Source organism: Myxine glutinosa, chromosome 4 (genome assembly GCF_964187855.1).
Source record: "Myxine glutinosa chromosome 4, kmMyxGlut1.1, whole genome shotgun sequence".
Lineage (NCBI taxonomy): Eukaryota > Metazoa > Chordata > Myxini > Myxiniformes > Myxinidae > Myxine > Myxine glutinosa.
Window position 1 is genome coordinate 94,792,494 of NC_136264.1, and position 20,465 is coordinate 94,812,958.

Sequence of the window (20,465 nt, forward strand, 5' to 3'; positions counted from 1 at the left end):
ACAAGTCGTTCGTCATCGACATCGGCGGCAGGTCGGACCGGATTGCAGTGGACCGCCTCAAGCCGGCGCACGTGGACGTCGACCACCCACCACGGGTGGCCCTTCCGCCGCGGCGAGGCCGCCCCCCGTCCACAGTGCCCCCCACTCGACCGCCCACCACCTCACCGGACCCCCTCCCACGACCCGCCAGGGGTCGCTTCGGCCGGGTCATCAGGACCCCCCTCAAATTGACCCTGCCGGTGCAAGTCGATTCTGGGGGGACATGTGTAGCGGCTGCCGCTGGGTTTTCACAATCGCCTTGCACCTATCAAGGACGCGGAGCGATCACCATGCCGGGCTCGTCCAGGACGCCCGGGCAGGCCCGCGCTCAACTTGCCAGGCCTCGGTCGGGACGCCCGGGCATGCCCGGGCATGCCCGGGCAGGCTCGCCCTCAACTTGCCAGGCCGCAGCCAGGACGCTGGGCCACGCCCCCTGGCGCCGGGCCTGGGCAAACCCCCTGGGATAATAGATATATATTGCTGACCGATAAACGGGTTTTCAGAGTGCCTGAGTGTTTGATTTCATTAAAGCAACTCGGATGAATTCTAGCTTTTTGTCGCGTCCATTCTTCCGATCGACGTGGGAGCCCCAGCTCCTTCAGTACATAATTTTCTGCCATGTCAAGTTTTTGTCAAAGAAAGGGGAAAAAGACCTTTTTGCATTTCCATTTGGCTCTTATTGGCATTTTAAAATTTCATAAGGATTTCGAATCTTAAACTGTATACTAAAGATGATGTATAATTGTGAGAGAAAACCACCGTTATAAAAAGTTATGATTATGTCTGCTTTGTTATTGGAATAATGCTCAATTGCATTTGCTGTAAGTTTTTCTTTTCCGAACAGCTTGTCCTCGGGTGATGCCGTAAATGTAATGACAAATGCCGTCCTTTCTACAGGAAGTGCGAGTGATGGAGCAGTGGGGCGTGTGGATAATATAGCAATGTCAGAAAAAAGTAGGGGGACGGAATTTAGGGGGTATATAAAAAAGTGACCCCCCCCCCCCCAGCCCCCATCCATTTGCTGCATATTTCACAAAATGTTTTTTGAATTCAGACGGCATTTTCCCCTTGTGCTGGAGGAACATTGCGATATTGTTTTTTCACATTTTTTACACGTTGGTGTTGAAGTGTTGAACTAGCATACTATCTTGTTGTAGGTTACAAAACCCATTGGTGTCGAATCAAAAGCCGCCATTCTGGTAAGGTGCCAAAGTGAGGCATTGCATTACGGATCGTCGTGTTTCTTCAGGACAAGCCAGATATCTTATCTCCAATAAACACTACATTTAGAATGCCATAGAATCTTACATAATAGGCCTTTGGGTTGACATCATGGATAAATATATCCACAGGACAATACATTAAATGAATGGAGGTGAGTATAAGGTGAACTCGTATGTTTATGTGACTAAGAGGGGCAATGCCTTTTAATCCTGCTTGCATTTCATGTACCTCTTCTACACAATTCTAGTTGTAGAGGTATTCAAGACAGATGTGACTCATTTAACGAGAAACACTTCTTTAGGTTGTGTTTGGGAGTGATGACATCATCAGTTTCCAACTGAAAGTAGAAGTGAACTGCATTAAGATGAATGTGGTGTTTGGCATACTCAGGGTTTTGTGCATGCACTGCAATCGTTAACCAATTGATGCAAGGCCATAAAAGAAGACCTTCACTCTTTCATTCCTCTTTTCTCCCGCCTCTGGAACAAACTCCCTCACTCTCTTCAATCCCACTCCACCCTCCAGGTCTTTAAAACAGCTGTTCACCACCATCTCTTATCTTCCCCCTTCCAAAACCCGTTAATTCACCCCTGATCCACTTTTCTGAAATACCGACTTCTTTCCTGGAAGTCCTAGCAGTGTCCATGTGTTTTTTTTTTTTAACCTCTCCCACCCCCCACACACCCCCCTCCCCCCTTCCCACCCCCATCCCCCCCAAGCCGTCTCCCTCCCACAGATCTCCCGATGTCTCTGCTCTCAAATGTTGTACTTGTGTGCTTCCTTCTCTCTCCTCATCTTGTCTCCCGCTCCCTTTATTATGTTTTTTTATGTGTCCGTTTTTTTTTTTGTGTGATAAATGTTAGCTCTTACACGAGCCTCGATCTTGTATACAAAAAAAACCAAAAAAAACCAAAAAAAAAAACGAGCGTGTTCCAGTCTAAACACGCCTGTCATTAAGATTAAGATTTATATAAACCTCCAACGATTTCCCAATGGACTCATTCGGTTTGAACAGCAGGATGTGGAACCACACGGACGTGTGTGCATTAAAAATACGATTGATTTAATGAAAGAAGACAATACGACACAAATGGAGAATTCAGCATGAAAGAAAGAGACAATTCACATGATGTATTTGTTTGTGAGTATGTACGTTATTCTTTCACGGCCGAACTGTAGCACCTCGAGGCCCAAAATACTGGGTGTAGGTACTCCAGAATCTGGGCAAGGTTTTAAGCTACCCCTTCCCACAAAATCTCCCCCAACAAGGAAATTGTCTGTATGTATGTTTGTATTTGTCTGAAAATCATAGAAAGGAAAATATGTGCTGGGGGTACCCAGGGCCAGGTCATCGGCACAACCCCATCCCCTCACCCCAAGCAATTCTGCATATATGTATGTTTGTTTGGACGTCTGAAAACCAAGAAAATGGCCTAAAACAAGGAAATAAGGTCATTTGGCACATCATTGCCATGATGAACTCTCGGGATGATTTTTGCTACAGCTTTAAACATCGATTTTCTTGACTAGCAACGGTACCTGCTCTATGGGCGGGCTTCAATTGGGAAGCCCAAATGAAAAGGCAAAATATCAGAAGGCTTTTTTTATTTTAAACGATTCATGTAAACATCCGTTGAATCATATCACACGCAAATCATCAAAATCTAAACAGTACATGACGCCATTTTGAAATTTTGGCCATTTTGAAAAAAGATTGAATTCTGCAAAACGGAAGCGGCCGCTGCACATCTTTCTCAGTCGCAGGTTTATGTGTGAAGAGTGCGCGCCGAATCTGTAACACGGAAGCGGCCACTACACCTGTTTCTCAGTCGCTTTGCACACGCTGCCATGTTACTTCGGAGCTGCACGTTTATATAGGAAGAGTTCGTCAGGAGTCGATCTACTCTCTCCTGGTGCGTAGAATAAACAGTATTTGTAGAATTACTCCCAGGGGTCCCAGGAATACACACCCAAAATATCGTTGCGATCGGTTCAGCCGTTTTTGCGGTACGTTCGAACGGACGGACGGACATTTGGTGAATTATAGTAAGATAGTTTACTAAAATCGAAATAACCCCATCTAGATCGGGTGACCCACCTTGGGTGGGGTACCCAGCGCTGCACAGGAAAAAAAATACATGGGGCTTCCGGCACATGTTATGCATTGACAACCGTTATAAAAAATTCAAGTGTGTTTGTTTGTGTGTTTGCACGTTTGCACGTTACTCTTTCACTGCCAAACTGTAGGCCTAGAGGTCCCGAGTTTTGGGTGTCGGCACTTCAAAATCTGGGCAAAGTTTTAAGCTATGACATGTTCGCTTTGACTTGCATTATGAGGCCACCAAAGGCCGCTATAAAATGTATATCGGGTTGTGGGGTCAGGTAGTACTTCCGCCGGCATGAAGACAAAAGTTAACAACCATGAGGCCAATAACCCCATAGCTTTTAAATGTCCAACATGCCCCAAAACCACGGCCAGGAAATCTCATCCAGCCGGGCAGTGCCGAGTGCACTCTCCCCCCTGGTAGCTCCTCTCATAAATAAATAACACAACAATACAGTAAATGAACTAATGGGACCACAAGCACACAGCTTTCACACACACAAACTGGACTAAGGTTTCCTATGGGCAGCCCACATGGTAGCAGTATGCAGCTCAAGGGTCTCTGGATGTGGGCAAGCAGGCGATGGTGAGCAGACAGGCAATGGTGAGATGTGCCACCTCTTCTAAGTCCAAGTCAGGCCAAAAGCACAGCAAAGGGGACAGCGGGCAGAGAGCAGGCCAAGATAAGCGGCCCTCAATTGCCCCCACCCTACCTTGAAACTATGGTATGCCAACTTCAGGGTGCTGTTTAACCTCGGAGGCCCTGGCAAGTGGCAACAACCAATTGTGCACATCCTGGGCATGCCATCAGGCACGAGAGTGAAAGCACCCTCGGGACCAATGGGGGGTGGGGGTAGCTGTACTCACAGATCAAAAATCAGGTGTCAGGGCCACCAGAATACCAATTTCTGGCTTTGATGCAGCCGCCAGAGTGCGAAAAGCACACGTGGTACCGACATCTTGTGGTGGAGCCGCCATTTTATAGGGCACCCACGGTCCGGCCGTGATCTAGTTCAGATGGAGACAAGCATCTGACAAGATGTCCTTACTCTATCTAGCACTAATGTAGACCAAGCCCATCCCCTCAAGCAAGCGATGCACCAGACAACTTCAATCTGAACATAGATAAAAACAGGAAATGATACCAAACCCTACATGAGCACACAGACCATACTAAAGCCTACCTTATGACTACTTCCCTCTCCTTGTAAATGTAACAACACTTTTCACTGCAAAATATGTCTTTATGCCACCTTAATATTCATAGATTTGTACCAGTATTTTTATAGTTTCAAGATAGCTGTTCATCAACATCCCTTTCTTTTCTACCCCATTTACCCTCTCCGGGCCCATCTCTTTCCAGGTTTCTAGTTCTACCTTCTACTTCTGTAATCGAGAGTTTGGCTGTATCCATCTTGTTCACCTCCTGTGGCCTCTTGCTCACTTCCTGGTGGAATTTATGATCACTTCTCTCCATCCATCCTCTATCCATTATTACTGATTCTCCCCTTAGCGTATTCGACGCAATTTATCCTCTTGCACCACCATCTCCCTCCCACCATACGCTGGACCGAGTATTTCTTCCTATCTCGACAACTGGCTGGGTATCTAACTAGAGTCATTTCGGATTCAGCAGCTACCCGAGCTGTGTGTACAATATGTATGTCGGGCTCCTAGGTGAAATAAATGGTTAAGTTAAGCAGTGTGTAACATTAGCATGACAGGCCAAACTGCCTCTTCCCATTTCAGTTTCTTTGCATTTACTTGTAAACTTACAATCCAACAGTCAAGATTTATTTCCTCAGCTGCTAAACAGCTGCCTTTCTGGTATGATTGGAGCATAAACTTAATTAATGATTCAAACAGGAAAGACAGCTTTACATGTAAGAAAAAAAACTAGACTGCATAAAATGTAACCATCTTAACTTATTGAAAACTCTAAGGTTTTTGTGGTGAGCCGATATAAAGGCATTTACAGCTCCACAGAATGGAGTCGTTCGGAAAGTTTGCTCCTGACAACAAGGCCAGCCTGGGCTATAATAGTGTTTTGGCCTTTGTGATAAAACACACAAAAGCTAGAACCGAACTCAGCAGAGCGCATACCTCCGCCAGGCTAAACAGTTCATGTTCTGTATCCCACTGATAGGCCGGATCTGGATTCGGACCTGAAGCAAAATCTAATCGGCTTGTTCTTGTCACCAAACCAACTCGTCCACCAAGTTTAGTCATAACTCGTCCATAACTTTTTAAAATATCATGTTGTGGTGGACACGAAAGCTCACTGGCGTGATGGCATCATTCCGTGCACCAAGTGGGCGGCGGCCACGCCCGAGGGGTAGGCGTGGCCGCAGGATATACACCGGGCGCGCAGCCCGGAGCGCTCGAGTGCTACAGTGGAGCTCTTATAATAAAGACTCTTTGAACTAACCGCGTTGTCCGCTTCCTCCTTGCTATACAAGTAGCGCGCGTAGCACCGTGCTTCAATGGTGACCCTCCGACGATCTGGTCAGCCGTCGCTGACCACCCGAATCCGCCACAGCAATGGAGTCGTTTTACCCTCTCCGGGCCCATCTCTTTCCAGGTTTCTAGTTCTACCTTCTACTTCTGTAATTGAGAGTTTGTAATTGAGAGTAATTGAGAGTCGCAAAGACGCGGTCCAAATCAAACTCCCCGAGTTCTGGGAGGCTCAAGCCGAAGTTTGGTTCCTGCAGGCAGAAGCCCAGTTCCGACTTCGAGGCATCACGGTGGACGAGACCATGTACTGCCACGTGGTCGCCTCCCTCGGGCCTGGCACGGCCGCTCGCGTCGTGTCGGTCCTGAGGAACCCACCGGCCGATGGCAGGTACGAGGCGATCAAGCGTCTCCTCCTCGCCACGTTTGGCCTCACGGTGGACGCACGGGCCGACCGCCTCCTGGACCTCCCCGAGCTCGGTGACACGCGACCGTCGGTCCACATGGACCATATGCTGTCGTTGATGGGCGACGAAACCCCGAACGCTCTATTCCGGGCGTTATTTCGATGCCAGCTGCCGGCACGAGTACGCCTCGCCTTGGCCGGTTCTGCGACGACGGAACCCCAAGCTCTCGCTGCCAAGGCCAACAGGTTCTTTGCGGCTTTGGACACGCAGGCGAGTTTTGGCGCGGCCGTCGCGAATCCCGAGGCTGATGCACACCTCGTGGCTGATGCTGAATGCACACCTCGCGGCCGCCGCCACGCCCCGCCCACCACCGCCGCCGCGGAGAAAACCGCGACCTCCACCGCCTCCGCTGCCAACCTGGTGTTTTTTCCATGCCCAGTTCGGCCACGAGGCTCGGCAATGTCGCCCGCCGTGCTCATTCGGCAGGTCGGGAAACGCCCGGGCCGGCCCTCGGTAGTGGCACTGAGCGCCGGCCGTTCAAACAGCCTACTGTTCATCACGGACACCTTATCTGGGCGCCGTTACCTGTGCGACACGGGAGCGCAGGTGAGTGTCGTTCCCGCTGGTACGTCCGACAAGCGGGCCAGGGCCCCGCGCTGCTTGCTGCCAATGGTACGTCCATTCGCACATACGGAAAACGCTGCCTATCTCTGCGGTTCGGAGGGCAGGTTTTCCGGTGGTCGTTCGTCACTGCCGACGTGCCTATGGCACTGCTCGGCATGGACTTCCTGTGTGCCAATGGTCTGCTGGTGGACGTAAAGCACAGAAGGCTTGTCCAGGCTGAGACGTTCAGCTCGCTCGCTTGCGCGCTGCCCGCCTCGTTGAGCAGCTCCCGGAGCAGCTTGCTGAGCGGTTCGGTTCCGGCCAGGTTCATCTGTACGCTTCTGGCAGCGAACGAATTCACCCGCCTCCTCGCCGGCTTCCCGGCCCTCACGCGGCCCACCGTCTTGGCGGGGGCCGTCAAGCACGGGGTGGAACACCACATCCCCACTGCCGGGCCAGCGGTCTACGCCCGGGCACGCCGCCTTGAGCCGACGAAGCTCGCGGTAGCTATAGCGGAGTTCGCTACGCCGGAGCGGCTCGGCATCGTGCGGCGCTCCGAGAGTGCTTGGGCGTCGCCACTCCACATTGTGCCAAAGCCCGGCGGGGGATGGCGACCGTGCGGGGACTACCGGCGCCTCAACGACGCCACCACCCCCGACCGCTACCCCGTCCCCCACATTCAGGACTTCTCCGCCCGGTTGGCGGGCATGTCCTTCTTTTCAAAGGTGGACCTCATACGCGGCTACCATCAGGTCCCCGTCAGGCCGGAGGACATCCCGAAGACGGCGGTCAACACGCCATTCGTTCTTTTAGAATTACTTCGGATGCCCTTCGGATTGAAAAATGCGGCTCAGGCGTTCCAGCGACTAATGGACAGCGTCTTGCGCGACTTGGATTTCGTCTACGTCTACCTGGACGACAGACATCCTCGTCGCCAGCGTGTCCTGCGAAGAGCACCTACACCATCTCCGCACGCTCTTCAAACGTCTGAGCCAGCATGGCCTCATCGTGAACCCCGCCAAGTGCCGGTTCGGCGTCACGGACATCGACTTTTTGGGGCACCGCGTCACCAGGCACGGGGCCGTCCCCCTACCGGCCAAGGTGGAGGCGGTGAAGGGGTTTCCGCACCCCCGCACGATCAAGGGGCTCCAGGAGTTCCTGGGCATGGTAAACTTTTCCCATCGGTTCCTGCCCCGCATCGCCCAGCTCCTGCGCCCCTTGCACGAGGCCTTCCGAGGGAAGCCGGGCAAAGGTGACGTTACCTGGACCGAGCAGATGGACGCGGCGTTCGCGGGCGCGAAGCTCGCTTTGGCTAACTCCACCGTGCTCGCACACCCGGCGCCCGATGCACCGATCGCCCTCACCACCGACGCCTCGGACTACGCGGTGGGCGCGGTGCACGAGCAATGGGTGCGTGGTGCCTGGCAACCGCTGGCATTCTTCAGCCGGCAGCTTCGCCTGCCCGAACGCCATTATAGTACCTTCGACCGCGAGTTGCTCGGGCTTCACCTGGCCGTCAGGCACTTCCGCCATCTGCTCGAGGGCCGTGCGTTCACGGCCTTCGTCGACCACAAGCCACTGGTCTTCCCGATGGGCAAGGTCGCCGAGCCGTGGTCGGCCCGGCAGCAGCGTCACCTCTCAGCCGTGTCCGAATATACAACGGACATCCGGCACGTCGCGGGGAAGGACAACCCAGTGGCGGATTGCCTTTCCCGGTCCGTCGCCCATGCAGTCCACCTTGGCATCGACTATGCCCGGATGGCAGCGGACCAGGCCGCCAACCCCGGCGTCCAGGCCTTGCGGACCGCCGTCATGGGCCTGCGCGTCACCGGGGTGCCGTTCGACGGCGCGGGCACGGCCCTCTTGTGCAACGTCTCCCTCGGGCAGCCTCGCCCCATCGTGCCCACGGGCTGGCAGCGCCAGGTTTTTGACACCATCCACGGCCTGTCTCACCCGGGCACGATGGCCTCCCAGAGGTTGGTCGCCGACAAATTTGTCTGGCATGGCCTCCGGAGGGCTGTCCGGGCTGGACCAGGACGTGCCTCGCGTGCCAGCGCGCGAAGGTGCATCGGGACACCGAGGCCCCATTGGCCCCGTTTACGGTGCTGGAACGTAGGTTCGACCACATGCACGTGGACCTGGTGGGACCTCTGCCCCCCTCGCGGGGTTTTACCCATGTCCTGACAATGGTGGACCGCACCACCTGGTGGCCGGAGGCCGTGCCTTTGGCGGCGACGGACATCGCGCAGGCGTTCATCACCAGCTGGGTCACCCGGTTCGGTGCCCCCTCGGACATCTCGTCTGACCGCGGCCCCCAGTTCACCTCGGAGCTCTGGGGGGCAGTCGCGCGGGGGCTCGGGGGCTCGGGGTCCAGCTGCACTGAACCACGGCCTACTACCCCCAGGCCAACGGCCTGTGCGAGCGGTTCTACCGCTCGTTGAAGGCCACGCTCGCGGCCACCCTCCGCGACGGCGGCTGGGTCGACAGGCTCCGCTGGGTCCTGCTGGGCCTCCGGATGGCACCCAAGGACGACCTGCGCGCATCCGCGGCTGAGTTGGTCTTCGGACAACCGCTGCGGGTGCTGGGCGAGTTCTTCCCCGACCCCACGGCACCATGGTCCGCGGCGCAGGAGCGCTCCGTGCTGCAGGAGACCGCCCGGAGGTTCGCGCCGGTGCCGATGGCACACCACGGGCACCCGCCTACGCACGTCGCCCCGGAGCTTCGCACCGCAGAGTACGTCTTCGTCTGGCACGACGCCCACCGGACACCACTGCGGCCCCCGTACGATGGGCCTTTCCGCGTGCTGGAGACCGGGGTGAAACATTTCACCTTGGATATCGGCGGTACTCCCGACCGCGTCTCAGTGGATCGCCTCGAGCCGGCCCACCTCGACGTGGACCACCCACCGCCGGTGGCTCGGCCCCCGCGTCGGGGCCACCCCCCTGCGGGCGGACCCCCGGCACCGCCCAGGCCCGCCGCCCCCCGGTCCTGCACCCATCCCGAGTGCAGCCGGAGGCATCCCAGCTGGCATCCCTGCACCCCGGACGCCGCCAGTCGCCAGAGGGCGCTTCGGCCGGGTCATCCGTTTGCCCCGCAAACTGGCCCTCCAGGTGCGCGGGAATTCTGGGGGGGCGCGTGTGGCGGACACGGAAGCTCACTGGCGTGATGGCATCATTCCGCGCACCAAGTGGGCGGCGGCCACGCCAGAGGGGGTAGGCGTGGCCGCGGGATATACACCGGGCGCGCAGCCCGGAGCGCTTGAGTGCTACAGTGGAGCTCTTGTAATAAAGACTCTTTGAACTAACCGCGTTGTCCGCTTCCTCCTTGCTATACAAGTAGTGCGCGTAGCACCGCGCTTCAATGTTATATGTCGCTTTTCGCCGAATTTCTCAATGGTGAAGAATCACTTTAAAATTAAATAATTCTCGTATCCAAATCTATATTCTGATCTTCACCAAAATCTAATTGAATCGTTCTTGTCAGACACACAACCGGTCCACCAAGTTTCGTCCAAATCCGTCCACAACTTTTTGAGATGTGTTGTTCACAAACAGACAGACAAACAGACAGACAGGGGTGAAAACATAACCTCTATCCACCTTTGGTGGCGGAGGTAAAAAGCTTGAAAACAGTCAGACAGTTCTTAAAGTGCTAGGAACAAACAAACAAACAAACAAACAACAAAAAGTTCTTCTTTACTTTTGTGTGCAATTAAGTCTGAATAAATTAACCATTTAGACATACCTGTAAATGTTTTTGGAGGTATGTCTAAATAACCAGACTTCGCAGTATAATGGTGAGAGCGTCGTCCCTGAGTCTGGGCGGTGGATGGTTAGAATCCTCGCAGAATCCTACCGAAGACTAAAATGCAGAAGAGTACATGGTGCATCCTTGCTTGATGCTCAGCACTTAAAAGGACAGAACACGAGCAAACAACGCTGGGAAGGCAATGGCAAAAGGCAAAAAAAAGTCTAAAAGGTAATTTATTCGCACTTTATCTTATCACACACAGAAGTAATGAAAACCTTATTTTTTAACCTGATAACAAGAATTATTTTCATCTTCCTGGTAAAGTTGAGAAAATGATTGTTACTTGTTTACATTCAGAAAGGATGTGGTAGCATTAGGGTCACGTCACACGATGAGAAACCTGATGGATGATCAACACAGTTTTTGTGACACACTGTGGTGGGTCTACAAATGACAATGATTAATCGGAGTGTGACCTGAAGAGGAAGGACTGATGGAACATGTTGCTGATTTTACTTCTGAAAAACTGAGCCTTCTGCTCTTCTTCACGACTATACTCGACTGCAGCAATCGTTTGTTGAAGAGCTCCTCCCATATTCCACTCACTCCACAAAGTGCAGACAGCCCTGATGATCGGTGGACTATTCAGACGACTGAGACAATAATGGCATAAAATTGGGTCTGGGGGTATTTTATGTCGCTGTCACCAACGTCACTTGTGCACTCTTTGAACCAACATCACCTGATTACAATAATAAACCTTCTATTCATTGTTTTATGCATTGATCATCACTCAGTAGTCATTCACATCAATCATATTGGTCAGAGAGGGCAGAGGGAGGAATATCGGAGATGAGGGGCAAGAAACAGAGAGACCACTGACCTCTCTGTGATGTGAAAGCAACAGAACTTGTCCTTCAGCCATGTCACGGGAGATTCCAATGATGTCGAGATCTTTAGATACTACAGATGTGATACCGGGCCCCCCATAGGGGAGCGCCATGGACAAAGGCCTTGTCGACTGTCAGTAGCTTTGTTTCTGCAAAGAAAGATCAACAGGAGATGCTCGGTCAGCAGCTGATTGAATTGTAGAGGTCAGCTCTGCTATGTGGATGGCTCAGCAAAGGTCATGGCAAATGGTGAGGTCCAGAAGTTCAAGAGACCTCATCAAGTGGCTGACCATGCAAATAGACAGGTGGGCTAGTTTCATGATCTTCTGGGAGCGAGAGCGTGAGACTTTCCAGGATTGATGGACATGTTCCATATACTTTATCAGGATATTGAAGGAGCTCGGGCTCCCACGTCGATCGGAAGAATGGACGCGACAAAAAGCTGGAATTCGTCCGAGTTGCTTTATTCAAACAAAACACTCAGGTACTCTCAAAAGCCCGTTTATCGGGCAGCAATATATATACACACATTATCCCGGAGCGTTTGCCCAGGAAAGGCGAGAGGGGGCGTGGCCGAGCGTCCTGGCTGCGGCCTGGCAAGTTGAGGGCGAGCCTGCCCGGGCATGCCCGGGCGTCCCGACCGAGGCCTGGCAAGTTGAGCGCGGGCCTGCCCGGGCGTCCTGGACGAGCCCGGCATGGTGATCGCTCCGCGTCCTTGATAGGTGCAAGGCGATTGTGAAAACCCAGCGGTAGCCACTACACACGTCCCCCCAGAATCGACTTGCACCGGCAGGGTCAATTTGAGGGGGGTCCTGATGACCCGGCCGAAGCGACCCCTGGCGGGTCGTGGGGGGGGGGGGGTCCGGTGTGGTGGTGGGCAGTCGAGTGGGGGGCACCGTGGACGGGGGGCGGCCTCGCCGCGGCGGAAGGGCCACCCGTGGTGGTTGGTCGACGTCCACGTGCGCCGGCTTGAGGCGGTCCACCGCAATCCGGTCTGACCTGCCGCCGATGTCGATGACGAACGACTTGTCGTCCCGTCGCAGCACCCGGAAGGGCCCGTCGTACGGCGGCCGGAGTGGCCCCCGATGTGCGTCGTGACGCACAAAAACATACTCCGCTGTGCGAAGTGCTGGGGGGACGTAGGACTGGGGGTCACCGTGGTGGGATGTTGGCACGGGGGCAAACCGTCGGGCGGCCTCCTGGAGGTCCGAGCGCTGGTGAGCTGCGGACCAGGGACTGGTAGCGTCGGGCACGAATTCGCCCGGGACGCGTAGCGCCTGGCCGTAGACAAGCTCGGCGGTGGATGCCTGGAGGTCCTCCTTGGGGGCCGTGCGGAGGCCCAAAAGGACCCACGGCAGCCGGTCGGCCCAACCGCCGTCTTGAAGGCCGGCCATGAGCGCGGCCTTCATGGAGCGGTGGAATCGCTCGCACAACCCGTTTGCTTGGGGGTGGTAGGCCGTAGTACGGTGGAGCTTGACCCCCAGGTTGCGGGCGACCGCGCCCCACAGCTCGGAGGTGAACTGTGGTCCGCGGTCTGACGAGATGTCCGCCGGTGCGCCGAAGCGGGCGACCCAGGTGGCGATGAAAGCCTGCGCCACGTCGGCAGTGGTGGTGGAGACGAGGGGAACGGCCTCCGGCCACCTGGTGGTCCTGTCCACCATGGTGAGCAGGTGTGTGAACCCCCGTGACGGGGGGGGGGGGGCACCAGATCCACGTTGACGTGGTCGAAACGTCGTTCGGGCACGGTGAAAGGTGCCAGCGGGGCCTGGGTGTGTCGGTGGACCTTGGCCCGTTGGCAGGCTGTGCAGGTGCTGGTCCAATCGCGGACGTCCCTACGAAGGCCGTGCCAGACGAATCGCGCCGACACCAGCTTCTGGGAAGCTTTCCGGCCCGGGTGGGAAAGGCCGTGGAGGGAGGCGAAGATGCGGCGTTGCCAGGTGACGGGCACGATGGGGCGAGGCTGGCCTTGGGAGATGTCGCAGAGCAGGACAGTGTCCGCGAAGGGGATGTTGGCCAGGCGGAGGCCCATGTTCGCCGCCCGGAGGGCTTGAACTGTGGTGTCGGTGGTTTGGTCCGCCGCCATAAGCGCGAAGTCCACGCCCAGGTGGACCGCGTTCGCGCTGGCCCGGGAAAGACAGTCGGCCACGGCGTTGTTTTTGCCGGCGACGTGCCGGATGTCCGTGGTAAACTCCGACACGGCGGAGAGGTGGCGCTGTTGGCGGGCCGACCACGGCTCCGTGACCTTGGCCATTGCGTAAACCAACGGCTTGTGGTCGACGAACGCCGTGAAAGGTCGGCCCTCCAGGAGGTGGCGGAAATGGCGGACGGCCAGGTGTAGACCGAGGAGCTCACGGTCAAACGTGCTGTATTTGAGCTCGTTCGGCCGGAGCTGCCGGCTGAAAAAGGCGAGTGGCTGCCAAACCCCGTTCACCCATTGCTCATGTACGGCGCCCACCGCGTAGTCGGAGGCATCCGTGGTGAGGGCGATGGGAGCGTTGAGCACCGGGTGAGCGAGCAGTGTTGCATCGGCGAGGGCCCGCTTTGAGCTTTGGAAGGCCGCGTCCATTGCTGCGGACCAGGCGATGTCGTGCTTGGCCGGCTTGCCCCGGAGGGCTTCGTAGAGGGGCCGCCTGAGTTGAGCAGCGCGGGGCACGAAGCGGTGATAAAAATTCACCATTCCCAGGAATTCCTGCAGGGCCTTTATGGTGCGGGGACGCGGGAATGTGGTGATGGCCTCGACCTTGGTTGGCAGCGGCACGGCCCCGTTCTTGGTGATGTGGTGGCCCAAAAAATCAACGGTCGTCGTGCCGAAGTGGCATTTGGCCGGGTTGACGATGAGGCCGTGCTCGCTGAGGCGCGCGAACAGTGTTCGGAGGTGGAGGAGGTGCTCGGCGCGGGACGTGCTGGCGACGAGGATGTCGTCCAGGTAAACGAAAAGGAACGGCAGGTCATGCAGCACGCCGTCCATCAAGCGCTGGAACGCCTGAGCCGCGTTCTTGAGACCAAACGGCATCCGTAAGAATTCGAATAAGCCGAACGGCGTGATGACTGCCATTTTAGGGACGTCGGCCGCCCTGACAGGTACCTGGTGATATCCCCGTATGAGATCAATTTTCGAAAAAATGACCCGTCCCGCCAGACGGGCGGAGAAGTCTTGGATGTGCGGGATCGGATACCTGTCGGGGGTGGTAGCGTCGTTAAGGCGGCGGTAGTCGCCACATGGGCGCCAGCCGCCCCCTGGCTTTGGGACGATGTGTAGTGGCGAAGCCCACGCTCTATCGGAGCGCCGCACGATGCCGAGGTGTTCTAAAGCGTCGAACTCGGCTTTGGCCACGGCGAGCTTGGCTGGGTCGAGGCGGCGGGCTCTGGCGTAGACCGGCGGGCCCGTGGTTGGTATGTGGTGCTCGATCCCATGCCGTACTGCGACGGCCAAAAACGTCGGCCGCGTGAGGGCCGGGAACTCCGTGAGCAGGCAAGCAAACTCGTTCGCCGCCGGGAGGGCGCATGCCAGCTCGGTCGGTGCAGAGCTGTTCAATGTGCATACCAGGGAGCTGAAGGTTTCGGCGTTGATTAAATGACGCCGTTGGACGTCCACCAGCAGTCCGTGTGCGCAGAGGAAGTCGGCGCCTAGCAGAGCCATGGGCACGTTTGCGGTTACAAACGTCCAAGCAAAGCGTTGGCCGCCGAAGCAGAGGGTGACGTTGCGCGGGCCGAAGGTGCGGATGGCCGATCCGTTGGCCGCAACCAAGGAGGGGCCGCAAACTGCGGACTGCCTGTCCTGGTCAGAGGCGGGTATGACGCTCAGTTGGGCACCGGTGTCGCACAGGAAGCGCCGTCCGGACGCTTTATCCGTGATGAACAGTAAGTTGCCCGTGTGGCCGGCACTCATGGCTGGTAATGAACGCCGGCCCGGCCATTTCCCGGCCTGCCGAAGGTGCACGGGGGTCGGCATGTCCGGGCCTTCTGTCCGAACCTGGCATGATAGTAACACCACGCTTGGTCAGGTGGAGGCCCCGGTCGTCGTGCTGGAGGTGGTCGGCTCGGTGTAGCGGCCGCCAATTGCGTCGGCAGTTCGGTGGTCGACCGTGCAGGGTGCGCGGGCGCCATGGGTGTTGCGTCGGACGGCGGTGGGTGCCAGGTCGCTGCTGCGATGCGATGGCCTGCGGCGGAGATCTTGTTGGCTTCCCTGGCAAGGGCACGGGGATCCGTGATCGTCGTGCTTGCCAGGGCGAGGCGTACCGGGCTAGGCAGCTGACGGAGGAACAGCTCCCGGAACAGGAATGCCGGAGAGTGCTCGCTGAGCAGCGAAAGCATGTAGTCCATTCGCTCGGAAGGGCGCGTGTCGCCGAGCTCGGGCAGGTCGAGCGGGTGCCGTGCGCGTTCCGCCGATGGGAGGGTGAAAGCGTCGAGGAGGAGCTTTTTAATCGTGCCATATTTGTCAGCGGCTGGCGGGCTCTCGAGGAGGCTCAGGGCGCGGGCCGCAGTGGCTGAACCGAGCGTTGCTACCACATGGTGGAAGCGGGTGTCGTCGGCCGTGATGCCTCGCAGGGCGAACAGGGAGTCCGCCTGTGCGAACCAAACCGCCGCGTGAGCCTCCCAGAAGGTAGGCAGTTTAAGGGCCACTGCCGTGTCCATGTCGGTAGGTCACCAATGAAGGAGCTCGGGCTCCCACGTCGATCGGAAGAATGGACGCGACAAAAAGCTGGAATTCGTCCGAGTTGCTTTATTCAAACAAAACACTCAGGTACTCTCAAAAGCCCGTTTATCGGGCAGCAATATATATACACACATTATCCCGGAGCGTTTGCCCAGGAAAGGCGAGAGGGGGCGTGGCCGAGCGTCCCGACCGAGGCCTGGCAAGTTGAGCGCGGGCCTGCCCGGGCGTCCTGGACGAGCCCGGCATGGTGATCGCTCCGCGTCCTTGATAGGTGCAAGGCGATTGTGAAAACCCAGTGGTAGCCGCTACAATATCATCAATTCCAGATCAGCGGCGAGTGACACCTGCAGTTTGCCTAGCAATGGGATGGGGGCACTGTTTAACACAATGTGGAATCAGAGAAGTCACTTATGTAGATGAGGAACAAGACTGGGCCTAACACACTGCCTTGGTGAACTCCAGCCTCCACTGGGAATGAGGAGGACAGGGCCCCAATGAAATTAACACATTCACTGTATGAGTGGAGGAAGTCAGAAATCCAGGAACACCTGTTTAAAGTACTTCCGATGTATGGTGCACACACATTGATAAATCACCATGCCTGTGAAACACCAGGATGACAGTTTATAGCTGGTTCGGAATTCAAACCCAGGTTAAACAGCTTAGGGGCAAATGTGCGTATCTCCAGGCCATCATGTCAGCCCCAAGACTTGGCATGAGTAGCATTGATATATTCCATGATTTTGCTTGTAATTGCAAGTAAGCTCTCTGGTCCGTAATTGATAGGATTTGTTTTTGTAGATGGAGTGATGTTTGCCAACTTCTAGGCCGATACAGGGAGGTGACCATCGGGGGACAGACTGAATAGAGCAGACAAAGGGGAAGGATTTGAGAACAGGATTTGAGGACAGGGTATTGATGCCATCGGGCCCCATTGAAGACACGGGGTCAGGGCTGGACATAACCTTCTCTGCCTTAGGGCGGGAATGATACAAAGTCCAGTAGACAATGGAAATGAGGGGGTAATAATATGACAAGTGGAATGGGTTGGGTACATGAGATTTGAAGGCAAACACTGAGTTGAGACATTCTGCCTTAGCTGTTGGCAAAGTTTTCAAGAAACAAGCACAACCACATCCACAACAAAATGGCACAGCGGTAGGATATCCTGAACCAGAAGGATATTCATACTTTTATCTTCTGCTTTTCTATCACCCTTAATTTTGTGCGTACGTCATTTGTATTTTTTTTCCTTTGGTGATGAATTTGTGAGCCTGGTGTTGTCTTAGCGGTTAGGGTGCCGGCATGGGATCCTGGGTTATAATCCCGGTCGATCGCTGAATTAACGCCAGGGGGGTTGACTCAGCCTGTCATCCTTCTGAGGTCGGCAAATCGAGTACCAGTTCACTGGTAATTCCCTGTGTGTCGCAAGAGGCGACTAATAGGGTTGGCGGCAGGAAGGGCATCAGGCCATAAAACATTGCTTCAAAAAGGGGACCACGGTGCCCGAAAAAGGCCAACCCCCGCTCTGCGGGGAAAAAATGGCCTCTAAAGGTAGTAAAGGTGGTGATGAATTTGTGAACACCAATTTCTAATCAAATTGGAGGGCTGGCAGGATATCTGAGAGGCATGTGCACTCACCTCTGAGCGGTGTAGCCCGGGTTTGAATGTTGACCCAGCTATAAACTGTATAGGGACACCAAGAATGCTCTGTCAAGTGTAGCCTCTGTCATATTGATGATCATGAACACTTGAGATAATGTGAAAGTTCTTTCATTCTTAAAGTCAAACTCGATGATATATTTAATCAAAAGGGCTGATGAAATGTATTTTTATTTGATTCAGATCAAGAAACTTCTATTTCATGATCCTCGAGAAAAGAAATTAAAATCGACTGTATTGGTATTTGCACGTGCAGGGTGAAGATTTGAATATGAAGCGTTGTGAATATTTTTGAATACCAAATGAGCATATGGTTTGCACTGCATGCCAACGCCCTTTAAGACCTGCCAAGACTTGCTGTGATGCCACGTTACTTTGTGGGTAACTCCAAACCTCTTCTGCGACTGCTCTTACTTTTGGACTCCATGTTGGTAATTTCAGAATAACATGGTTATTTGACTTGACAACTATATTAATGGCAGCCAAAATCCTTTCACTTTTAATGTGCAAACCTATCATTTTTAGCTCACCTGGAACGAGTTTCAGGGGAGCTTATGCGATGGCGCGTCATCCGTCCGTCTGTCCGTCCGTCTGTCCGTCCGTCCGTCAGCCCGTCCGTCCGTCAGTCCTTAAACACTTGCAACTTCTCCGAAACCGCTGATGGGAGTAAGACCAAACTTGGCACAAATTATATTTGTTATGTTGTGACTAAAGTTTGTTCACGGCATTTAAAAAAATCGGGGTCTAAGGGGGTCTACCAGGGTCAAAGTGGATCCAGGTTTGACCCCCCAAAGTAGGAATTTGCTTTCTTCTCTGAAACTACACACACTATTTCGATGAAACTTGACACAACCTTCACCACCCGTGATGTACCGTAGTTTGTTCACGACACTAAGAAAATCGAAGTCTAAAGAGGTCTTTGGGGGGAGTCAAAGTGGGTCCAGGTTTGACCCCCAAAATAGGTATTTGTTTTCTTCTCAGAAACGATACAAGCAATTCCAATGAAACTTCACACAACCTTCACCACCCGTGATGTACCGAAGTTTGTTCACGGCATTAACATAATCTCCCCCCTCATAGACCTCAAGTTCACCCCCCTCATATACTAAGGTGGTCTATGAGGGAGGTGAACTCCAAAATAGGTATTTGCTTTTCTCAGAAACTACACACACAATTTCGATGAAACTTCATCACAACCTTAATCACCCATAATGTACCAATGTTTGTTCATGGCGTTAAAAAACGGGCCCCAAGGGGGTGGGGGCCCAAAATAGGTGTGTTTTTGGGGTTGCCCAAAAGGTGTGTTTGGGGTTGCCCAAAAGGTTGCCCAAAAGGTTGCCCCCCAAAATAGGTGTGTTTTTGTTTGTTTGTTTAAAGTCTTATAATTATGTTAGTATGAATCTACATGCTGCCCTGACTTCTAGCAACCATTGTAATTTGTTTAAAATACCCTTAGTCGGTGCAGTATACTGTTTATTCTACCAGGTGAGTGCCAGGGGTGTTGCCCTATGTTTAAGGTAAACATTTTAGATTTGAAGACTGACTTTATGGGCTTGTGAATAGGTATGTTTTTGTTTGTTTGTTTAAAGTCTTATAATTATGTTAGTATGAATCTACATGCTGCCCTGACTTCTAGCAACCATTGTAATTTGTTTAAAATACCCTTAGTCGGTGCAGTATACTGTTTATTCTACCAGGTGAGTGCCAGGGGTGTTGCCCTATGTTTAAGGTAAACATTTTAGATTTGAAGACTTACTTTATGGGCTTGTGAATAGGTATGTTTTTGTTTGTTTGTTTAAAGTCTTATAATTATGTTAGTATGAATCTACATGCTGCCCTGACTTCTAGCAACCATTGTAATTTGTTTAAAATACCCTTAGTCGGTGCAGTATTAGACTTAGTTTATGGGCTTGTGAATCGGTGGGTTCAAAGTCACTGTGAAAATAAATTTTTTGAAAACTTTCAGATTTACTGTATAAATCTTAGTTTTATTTCTTGAACGTTTTTCACTCATAAATGCACCAGCTGCTGTGCTTTGAATGCAAAGTGCAGAATGGATGCAAATCGGATTTTAAAAACGCAAACAGAGCGATTGCAATGCCTCGCGTGGCGTCACGTACCACCCTGCAGCGCACTCAGCCGACGATGTTGTTGATCCGTCAGGGCTGTAAGTTCCTTCATGTGCTTGAGGGTGAGCTCCAAGACCACAGCCTTTTCGAGGTGTCCCAACGTCTGTGGACAGCATGCAAAACAAGAAGGAGACGTTAAGAAAATAAAATACTGGGATTCCAAAAAGTTTTCTTATCTGAATGATGACAAACAAGCAAATACCTAAAATTTAACTCTTTATTTCAAATTGTTCAATCAATTCATATTTATATCCATGAAACAAGTTGACACACTCCTGAAACACCAGATAGCGCAACAACTACAATAAGTTAGCCTGCGTCATACAGGCCTGCTGTGCTTGGTAGAAGATTCGTGAGTCTTCTTGGTTGGACTATTTAACATTCCGATATGAATTCCTAGCTCATGATACTGATTTCCAAGGTTAAAATAGCATATAACATGTTGATATGTCTATCATATATTCATTCCCCTGTAATCCATGTAAACGTACTGATATCTGCTGATGTCCTTCTCTTGCAATTGATGTATGTGCACCTGCCTTAGATCAT

General features: G+C 53.6%; 1 protein-coding gene across 3 annotated transcripts in view; it reads right to left on the minus strand.

The window, feature by feature from the left end:
- LOC137425012 (class E basic helix-loop-helix protein 41-like) overlaps nucleotides 1-20,465 on the minus strand; it is a 178,211-nt gene that overhangs the window by 25,320 nt on the left and 132,426 nt on the right. For all 3 annotated transcript variants that reach the window (XM_068113002.2, XM_068113001.2, XM_068113003.2), the window contains exon 4: nucleotides 19,908-20,019. In XM_068113002.2, coding sequence (XP_067969103.2) covers nucleotides 19,908-20,019 — 112 coding nt within the window. The remainder of the gene's footprint in view (nucleotides 1-19,907; nucleotides 20,020-20,465) is intronic.